Source organism: Chaetodon trifascialis, chromosome 21 (assembly GCF_039877785.1).
Source record: "Chaetodon trifascialis isolate fChaTrf1 chromosome 21, fChaTrf1.hap1, whole genome shotgun sequence".
Lineage (NCBI taxonomy): Eukaryota > Metazoa > Chordata > Actinopteri > Chaetodontiformes > Chaetodontidae > Chaetodon > Chaetodon trifascialis.
Window position 1 is genome coordinate 11,095,385 of NC_092076.1, and position 9,830 is coordinate 11,105,214.

Consider the following 9,830-nt stretch of genomic DNA (forward strand, 5'->3'; position numbering starts at 1 on the left):
ACCATTGGTGAAAATACACATAGTAATCAGAGTCCAGGAACAGAACAGCAAGTTTAATTTGCAGCAGCTATTCAGTGAATAACAGCTGACTGTTTTCTGTGGAGAAATAAAGGATGGGGAAGTGCGTCAGGCATTTTGGTGCTGAGGGAAATGTTTATGGGTTAATGGCTCCAGCTCACCCACCGCAGGATCTGGATTTCTATGTTCTGACATGTCAGACCTTATTGGAAGATGCGTGTGGGTTGAGAGGCACAAAATATCTTAGGAGTTTAAGCAAAAGCTAGTGGACATACAAATCAGATGTGCTACCTGACCTCTTCAGCCTCTTTCTTTTATTAATTTGCCCTCTACCCTCCTTCTGGTGGGCAAATGCCGAAGAAGCTAGAAAAAAGGGCTTTCCTCTCTTTTATAGGTTTTACGGTAGCTTTAGCATAGAAACGGAAGTCGCCGCGACGACTTCCTTAGTAACAAGAAGCTTGGTCGTCGGTGTGAAAATGTACAGCATGTAAAGCGTAATTCATCCGTGGAAAACGCTGTCTGAATTGCTTACTCACCATTGACGTTCTTGGTTTATTTTCCTGGATTCATTCATGCGTTTTGAGTTATAATAAGCGACGTAAACGGGATAATTCCAGCTAACTGTCAAGTTGACATCTGTGTAGCTAGTATAATTAGCGTTAGCTAGCTAGCTAGGTTTCGCACCGTTGACAGCACCATGTCTCTGACGAAATGAATTTCCGCCAGTGGTGTCGTTTAGTTAAGATATTTATCGTCGTGTGTGGACGTTTAGCAAACGCAGCCACAGAATCGGGGGTCACTCCCACCGACAACGTCAGCCCTACAAATGGGGAGTCTTTCAGCTCAGCAACCCCTGCTCCGGGCGGTACAGAGGCCGTGGGCTCCGCCAGTGTCGGCGCCACTGAGGCGGTCACTCGGGACTCCACGGTTATCACGACGCTGACTGCGTCTGAAGTGCCCACTGTGGTCAGTGAAGCGCCCTCTGCAACCACCGCCCAACCTGTGGTGACTTCAGAGGGTAACTTACTTCTGCCTCTTGTTATTTTTCATGTTATTGGAAGTTGCCTCCTAAACTGAAACTCATCAACCTACATCCACTCTGCAGCGGTGTTTTGTTTGTCTGGTGCTACACGATCCATCAAACTGTCTCCCACTGATTATGGAAGCTATTATGCCAAACCCTAACATTATTTGTTTAGGTGATTTTACATCATTTTAAGGAAAAATCAAGTAGTGGTGACCAACACAAGTCATTTCTGTCTGTTATCCAGGTTGTCTCTGTGATTTAACCCCTGATTTCTGTGACATTGGCTGCTGTTGCGACACAATTGATTGTGGGATTGCGAACTTGAGCAAAGTCTTCACTGGATGTCCACAGAAAGCCCTGTAAGTCTCTTGCACATGCTCCAAAGATATAGCACATAGTTGCACATTTCTAGCATGTAAAAGAGTTTCAACTCTTATTTTATAGATCAGGAGTTTGCATTGAGAAATGGCTGATGTTCAGGGCCAACGTGGAGTCGTCTCTTGTCACTGTGACTGACTCCTTGTTTTGTGTCCAGCCTGAAGGTACAAAGAAGCAATAAGAAAATGTTTTTTTAAAAACACTGTTTAAATTAATTGACAGTCATCATTGTTATCACCAGGGGAAACACTGCGACATGTAAGTGTCCTCCACTAATGCTGTTAAAAATCTTAATTCTTGTTAAACCTTTCCCAACAGATAATGCGCCACAGTCCCTCCCAGCTCTACCTCAGGATCCGGCTTTAGGGGACTCGTACCACTTCTCACCACCAGCACCCACAAGCAGCAGGCACAGCAGAGATTTCTACAGGGTAAGCAGATTTTGGTGTTTTTCAGTGTATTTTTAGTAATACACCTATGAGACTTTAGTGTGCTAGACTGTACTAAAACTGGATTGGAGAGTGTATCTTTAATGAATGAAATGCATGTAAGAGTTTTCATTTTTGTAGGTGGATGATGTCATCCAGACATATTTCTCCAGCTCGTCTGTGCGGGGTCTCCTTCGTCAGCCCTCTCCAGGAGCTGCTGCTGCATTCTGTGTCAACCGCAACCCTGCAAGTGAGTTCATACCAAATCAAAAACAATGGAGGCAAGTGTGCCAGGGACTTCCTCCTGTCAGGGTTAGGGTTAAGCAGTCTTTCTCATGTCACTCACTCAGTTAAAAATCCCATTGTGCCAGAAGACACCCCCCCCCCCCCCTTTATTTCCCTTAAGGATTTCCAACAGTCCCTGAAGTACACTCACTGCAGTGTTTTATTGATTGTAAGATTTTCTCAAATGATGACCAGGGTCAAAGTGGATTTCTTTTGTAATTGTTTGCTGTTTTTTATGAAAATAGTTTATAGTCCCTTGTATATCACAACCATATTGACCACTTTCTAAACACCTTCTGTTTTCCTCTGCTTCCAGAGTTCTTGAGGTCTGCGTCTCTGTCTTGTACCCGCATGTTAACTCCTCAATCATGCACCACAGACCCAAATATCAACGCCCGCTCCTACTTCTCTGACCTGAGTCTGCTCAAGGTCAGCGAGTCTGCCTGCACAAAATGCTTTTATGCATCTAATTACTGGTGAGAATCTCACAGCAGATGGGATAACGTCAGTATTTTTGATTACAGATTCCAGTTGTTGAAACAGCGCAAGTATCAGACTTTCTGGTAAGCCATACAACTCAAATCCATACATGTCATTAGCAGAACATGCCTCAGCACAAGTTGATCAGCCAACATAGCAGTTTTCTCCAGCATATCATCAGGCAAATATACTGACTAAGAACAAGTCTTACAATGAGATGGCATCCCTTAAACTGTATCTACAATGTCAAAAACTATCTGTAGAAAAAGATATAAGTGTCAGGTGTCATCTGCTCCTTGCCTCTCGAGTGTGAAGTTAAAAGCCTGTAGAGGTGCAGTACGAGCATTGAAAAAGAAATCCCTTTTACCAAAGAGTTAACGCAATTTAAATCCAAAGTAAGGAGCTTTACTAACTCTTGTTTTAGATCCCTGTTTCTCCGCTGTCTGACTGGCCTGCACCAAGCGAACAAAACAACTCCTGTGTCAATGTGGTGAAAAAGGTGAATAGATTAAAATTCAGATTTTTTTTTCCTCCTTCAGTTGTTCCCTAAATCACAAAGTTGTCAAACTCAATCCTCCTTTTCCTGATTCTCCCACAGGTGGAGTTTGTCATAGGATACACAGGCAGAGGCGAACTCACGTATGCGACCGTGAATGTGGTCTTAGCTGATGTGGATCCAAATCAGTTGCTGTTGCAGACGCACTCCTTACAGTTCCAGGTCGCCTTTTACAGCCACGCATTTCATCTGTAAACAAGCTACAGATTCAAACAGTCATATTAATGTCATTTCTGCCTTCTAGCTGGCAACACCCAGCACCACTCCAGGAGGACCGATCCCTGCAGTCGGATTGAGAGCAGGATCTCCTGTCATTGGTCGCTTTAATGGAGAAGTGAATCCTGTATCCTCACAAACCGGAACCTCTTTTAGTTATATTGTCATTTATACAGCTAGCTTTGAGTCACTTTTGCATCACGGTTTCTTGACAGCGAGTTAGCTGACCACACTGGGGGTGTCGCAGAGTGGGGAGTGTTCCTCTGAGCCCAGCAGACGGGCCCCCATCCTCTTCACGCACAATGCCATCACTGGCTGCACATTCAGGTGAGGCTAAACTTTATCTCTAGTTTATCTGATGTTTAGCTGATGATGAGTTGTGGTGTCATGCTGAACCTCTGTGTGTTCTTTCCCTCTCTGTGCTGTTTAGTTCCCAATCTAGTGACTGTTCAGAGCTGCGTTCCCAGGTTTATGGGATCTTGCAGGGGCTTGCCACTCCTGATGTGATCGCTATGAACTCGGGCTCCCAACCGGACTGGACGAGAGTCATCACCCAGGAGTGTCCTGCAAGCCTGCAGGTACAGCTGAATCAGCAATCTTTAGTTTTTTTGAATGTTAATGATTTAGGATTTTACTCAGTTACTGATATGCACAGTAGGACTTCAAGATCATTAGATATGATGAAAAATTAAGTTCTTTGGCTCTGCTGTCTTGGATTTAGTAATGTTAAAAGACTGGTGCTTTGAATCTACAACTCTATCACTCCCTCCCGTTCACAGTCATTTATTTTGTTCTTTCTCAGGAAACATGTGAATCAGGCTGCATCCTGCCAAACTCTCTCTCCATCCGAGTGCTGTGGGCTCGCCAGGGTCCGTTAGACCTTCCACAGAACTACATCCTGGGAGCTAAATACCTTTTCCAGTGTCAAAACGTAAAGGTAGGCACATACTACATACTCTTTCATTGTGAGGCCTGCATCAAATTTTCTTCTTCTCTGTCCAACACATGTAGTTTCACCTGTATGAAAATGTCCAATCAGTCTCCTCTCGTCGTTTCTTTCAGTGTCCTACATTGTCCCCTATCGTCCTAACCACCGAAGTGACGTTTGTCGACACTACGGTTTACCCAGAACTCCCCAGGGGCTTGCCTCAGCCTAGCTGGAAGTTTCCATTTGGTTTCTTCACTCGAGGCACAGCTGAGCTGGACGGGCACATTGTTGTTAACGGCACTGAGAAGGTCACGTGGAGTTTAATGCTGTTCACAGTAATGTTACTAACAGGATTAGAATTCTTCATGAGGTAGTTGGATGGCTGACAGTAGAGCAGTTGGAGCACCTTTGATGTTTCCAGGGCTTCTTGGCTTGAGAAAATAGTTGTTTATGAGACATTTTTTAAACACCATATTTTATTCTTTTGTACATTTTCAGAAATAAATAAATTTTTTACAAGACATTTTGCGAGTCAGCATCTCACTGAAGCACAGGTGTTTTTCTTGCACACGGCTCCTCTTCGCTTTTCTCCTTTTGGTCTGACTCTTTTCTGCGCGTTCGCCTCTCGTTTTGTCTGGTGTGGTGCACGTAGCGGAGCAGGTTGACAATTGCAGCTGGAGTGATACCTTGCAAACGTGTGGCAGCACCCAGCTGAGGGATAAAGCATGGTATTAGTTGCATATTTGTTTTTATAGAGGAGAACAAAACATTACTGGCAGACTCACAGTGCTGGGTCGAACTCTGTCCAAAATCTCCCTGGCTTCGTTTGACAGCGACACTGGCAGAGACAAATAGTCCATGTCCAGAGGGAGAGACATGCTCTCCTCCTTCTGAATTCTTGCGATCTCTTTCCTCTGTAGGTCACAGTGAGGCCTGTACACAGCTGAGTAACGAGAAATGTTTTTATCAAGAGAATGAACTATGTAATTGCAGCTGAAAAGAACACAATACCAAAGCTGCATTTGGAAACAATGCAGAAGGATAACTGAGCCAACAATCAGAATTACCCTCTATCTTCAGTCTTTGGGAGAATTCCATGTACGGTGAAAGGAGCTCTGGGAAAGCAGACACCAGCTTTTCAAAGGACACATCGTTGTACTGCAGCATATCCATACCGCTGAAGAAAGAGTAACAGTCAGGACCACAAAAATCGACTTCAGATTACACTTTTGATGGTATCTTGAGACAAAGTATTTGCCACTCACGTCAGTAAGGCGAGCTTGGCCTCGCTTATACAGATGTCGGACAGCTTTTTTTTCCAGCTGTGGGACGACAGAGTGAGAGCCTGAAGGGCTGCCAGTGCTTCCTGCAGACTGTCTCTGACTCTCACAGTCTCCTGGTAGCGTAAGGAGGACACACATCCCACCTCCTCAAACCCTGACAGAGCAAAGTGTTTATGAGAGGAGAGTAAAACTAAAAGGCACAAAGATAGATCAAGAGCTCATGAGACCCCTCATGACTCCCATCAATTTAATTTTCAGTATTAATTTAGTGTATACTGTGCTTAAGTAATGTTACATCTAAGGTGCAAATGATTAGAAGTGACTGTATACTGTAGTATTTTCAAGTGGCGTCAGAATGAAATTGTATTTTTAGACTGCATTAAATCAGTAAAAACAAGAAATAGTGGAAGCTATAATAAACTATGATGATACTGGACATATGGCATCCTGTATTTGACAGTATTGAAAAAATGTGTTGATGTTTTAAGGAATTAGTTGCTTTCAGGAGCTACTTTAAAACTCTTTAACAATGCATGCACAACAACCAAAGTAGAGGCACAGCTGATCTTTTATTTCCCTATGCTAATGAAAGTTCCCGACAGCGTGCCTACCTTTCAGAGTGAGGCGGAGGTCAGCGTTGTCCGGCCTCAGGGAGGCTCGAAACTCAGCCCGGCTGGTGAACATGCGGTAGGGCTCTGTGACGCCTCGACTCACCAGATCATCGATGAGAACCCCAATGTAGCTCTCTGTCCGAGACAACGCCACGGCGGGCATGGAGAGTGCCGAGCGGGCAGCGTTCACCCCCGCCCACAGGCCCTGCAGTAACAAGATGATTCCTCAGGTCTAACTGTTTTCTCCCTTTTGCTCCACTAGTGTCATTTGTTATGCAAATGAGCACTTGTGCGACTGATTTTTTTGTTTTATGACCACAATAATTGCTAAATATAGTAGTACCTGTGCAGCAGCCTCCTCGTACCCTGTTGTTCCGTTGATCTGACCAGCCAGAAAAAGCCCTTGGGTGTGTTTCACCTGCAGGGCGGGGCTCAGCTGAGTGGGACACACAAAGTCATACTGCACACCATAACCTGGAAAAGCCCCCAAAGATGAGAAACATTCAGACAACACTGCACCATCCGATCCATGAACTGAAGGTAATCAAACTGGATTCTGGTGGGGTACCAGGTGTGTGGATCTCCGCTCTGTGCATGGCGGGGATTTCTCGGATGAGGCGGAGCTGCACGTCAGGGGGCATGGTCATGGACAGACCCTGAGGGTACAAAAGGTCAGAGGTCAACCCCTCGGGCTCCAGCCACACCTGGTGCTTTCGGCCTGGAAAGCGAAGCACTCGCGACTCAATGGAGGGGCAGTACCTGTGAGAGACAAGGCGACTAGTTACCGCCGACTTTCAGAACACACTGTGTGCAATGTCTAACATTTATGTTGTGTGTGTGTCTGTGTGTATCTGTGTGTGTACCTGGGGCCCTTGGTGTCTTGCTGTATGTGACAATTGAGGTGAAGACTCTCCCTCACCACTCTCTCTACACCGGGGGTAGTGTGGGTCAGGTAGCAAGGAAGCTGCTCCTCAGGCTTAAGAAGTATTTCAAAATAAAGGATTCATTAAGTAGCATATTAGAATAAGTCTATTAACTCTATATAATAATAACTCTCAGAGTTAGAAACTGATCTGTCACAACATTTTATAGACTAAACTATGAATTAATCAATAAAAAGAAGTACTTGGAAAGAGCATTTACCTTGCAGCGTGTGTGTGTGTTGAGGAAGCTGAAGGGAGTTGGGTTGCGGTCTGCGGGGTGAACGTTAGCCAGGGAGAGGTCTACTGAATCCTTAACGATCCTGGGAGGGGTACCGGTCCTCAGCCTGCCTATCCGCAGCCCCAGCCTCTCCCTCAGCGTCTTGGACAGCCCAGCACTCGACGGGGCATCTCCAATCCGACCCCCTGGGGACGTCGTCTGGCCCATGAACAGGGAGCCGGACAAGAAAGTGCCAGTAGTGAGAACCACAGAGCTGGCTGAGATCGGGTGGCTTCCGTTTGCTGAGAAGACATCAGAAGAAGTACAAAATCATTAACTAAAAGACTACTTTTTCCTGCAAAGACCGACTTATATTGGAAGCATCTGCGTGATATTTAGAATTTAGTAAGGACACATTTTTACTGCTGACCACAGTGATAGTACATTCATTATACAGTGCACACAGGTTGGTTTCCTACTACACTTAATAATAAGACAAACTAACCATGACTTATAAGAATTTCTTGCCTTCAAAGTTTCATTTAAATCTTAATCACAATAGTAGGATAGAAAGGTAAAATTTGGCAGATTGCTCTCATTTGTTGCCCTACCCAAACGTATCCCAGTGACTTTATGGTGTCCAGGCTCCTCTGGGTTTGGTTCAGTTACCAGCAGCTCCTCCACCGAGCCCTCCAACACCGTCAGCCTTGGAGTGGACAGCAGCTCCGACTGAATGAGCAACAGCAGGTGGAGACATAGTCAATTACATTTTTTTTTAGTTAACTCACAGACATGAAATCACAGAAAATTCAACCCTCTTTTACATCTGTGTACCTGGATAAATTCGCGGTAGCGCTGGCGGTCCAGCTGGGCCCTCGGGCCCCACACAGCGGGGCCTTTACTACGATTCAGGATGGAGAAATGGATCCCCGCCCAGTCTCCTGCTCGGCCACACAGCCCATCCAGAGCATCGACCTCTTTCACGAGCTGGCCCTTTCCTACTCCTCCCAGAGATGGGTTACAGGACAGGGCACCTGGGAAGAAAAAAAGTTCTCAATCAAATTGCTCACCAAACCTTGATACACAAGATTTATTAAGATGGTCACACTCTTTAATGAAGCCCTTCCTCTTACCGATGGTGTGTATTTTCTGTGAGACCAGGAGTGTCTCGGCTCCCACTCTGGCGGCTGCGGCTGCCGCCTCGGTCCCCGCATGACCCCCACCCACAACAATGACATCATAGTTCTGTCGGGCAAGGTGACTGGCTCGTCTGGAGACCAGCACCAGGAAACTCTGCAGGAGGGGAAGCTTCTTTGACAACATGTGAGACGTGCACCTGCAGAGGGAGGGTGACACTGTGAACAAGAGCATGATGTCATCAGGAGACTACAGAGTGATGCTACTGGTTGCATCATGGGAAATGCAGGCTTGAACCTTTCTGAAGCTTGAGCCACAGTATGATCTAAAAGTCTAAAAGCCCTGATGCTCCATCTAAAATCTGCCTCTCGTGAGTCCCTCAACTCTATGATACTGCAAAACTACTAAAGTGCCCTTCTAATTAGATTACCAAAATTACTGTCAGCATTTTAACATTAAATGTTCCTGATATTATTAATCGAATAAAAATCCACTGTGGTTTACATGCATTCAAGTCTACTCTAGCCGCTGTTGTTTAGCACATCAGTGTCAGAGCCCTCAGTCTTAAAACACAGGGGAACAGCACTCTGAAACCACGAAATTTTGAACAAATCTTTTCTGTGTATGTTTTAGGTGCTGATTTACTAAACTTACGAAGTCCACAGTAGGTGTCAGTTGTTGTAAGGTCGTTCCCCATTTTACTCTAAATGGGACTAGAACACTTTTTTGTCCGCATGTGAAGGTTCATCGCAACATATAAATCACCTTAAGTGTTAAAAAAAAATCAACTTACAGTTTCGGCAGGTGACGACTTTTGTTTAATTTCAAGGTTGCTGACAGAGGAGCTTGAGTTCAGAAAGATCAAGATGTTTGGTAACATTACAAAACTATGTAACACAAACGCTGTTCATGGAGGCCGCCATGCTGTCTGCAGCTTACAGTCGTAATAACTGATGTACAGACGCACTGACAAAGTTAAGCTAGGTCAATTCGGTTTGCCTCAGCATTAGCTGTCCTTCTAAGTTGTAGATAAATGTATCCATTAAATGAAAAAATAAAGCAATCAACACTAACATACAGATGAAAAGGTGGAAAGTGAAGAAGTCATACATATCAAGGTGATATGACGTAAACAAAACAATATTGATAGTTTGTGTACTGACTGCCACGTGTACAGTAGAAACCATCCATTCTTGTTTATATCACAGGTCAATCAGGATCGATTAAATACCGATTCAGTGCACTTCTCTCACGTACGCGCGCTCGCTAGTAGGTCAAAGGCGCACGCGCACGTCAACGCCCCCTCCCCCTTCCAGCCGGTTTCCAGTCAGCCGCGCGCGGAT

The 9,830-nt window shown here is 45.1% G+C and overlaps 2 protein-coding genes across 2 annotated transcripts; one reads left to right on the forward strand and one right to left on the reverse strand.

The window, feature by feature from the left end:
• The first annotated feature begins 440 nt into the window (after nucleotides 1–440).
• LOC139349442 (tectonic-3-like) lies at nucleotides 441–4,838 on the forward strand. Its single transcript, XM_070990243.1, has 14 exons — nucleotides 441–1,036; nucleotides 1,290–1,404; nucleotides 1,490–1,587; nucleotides 1,742–1,854; nucleotides 1,993–2,101; nucleotides 2,453–2,565; nucleotides 2,661–2,699; nucleotides 3,041–3,115; nucleotides 3,215–3,334; nucleotides 3,417–3,515; nucleotides 3,612–3,715; nucleotides 3,819–3,966; nucleotides 4,191–4,325; nucleotides 4,451–4,838. The coding sequence occupies exons 1-14, from the start codon at nucleotides 730–732 to the stop codon at nucleotides 4,688–4,690; spliced, it is 1,815 nt and encodes a 604-aa protein (XP_070846344.1). The 5' UTR covers nucleotides 441–729; the 3' UTR covers nucleotides 4,691–4,838.
• mto1 (mitochondrial tRNA translation optimization 1) lies at nucleotides 4,782–9,435 on the reverse strand. The gene is made up of 13 exons (XM_070990242.1): nucleotides 9,281–9,435; nucleotides 8,484–8,686; nucleotides 8,185–8,384; nucleotides 7,962–8,079; nucleotides 7,354–7,652; nucleotides 7,074–7,186; nucleotides 6,779–6,969; nucleotides 6,554–6,684; nucleotides 6,211–6,415; nucleotides 5,582–5,753; nucleotides 5,384–5,493; nucleotides 5,102–5,259; nucleotides 4,782–5,027 (listed from the first exon to the last, which is right to left on the reverse strand). The coding sequence occupies exons 2-13, from the start codon at nucleotides 8,671–8,673 to the stop codon at nucleotides 4,857–4,859; spliced, it is 2,058 nt and encodes a 685-aa protein (XP_070846343.1). The 5' UTR covers nucleotides 8,674–8,686; nucleotides 9,281–9,435; the 3' UTR covers nucleotides 4,782–4,856.
• Between the last annotated feature and the right edge of the window lie 395 nt (nucleotides 9,436–9,830).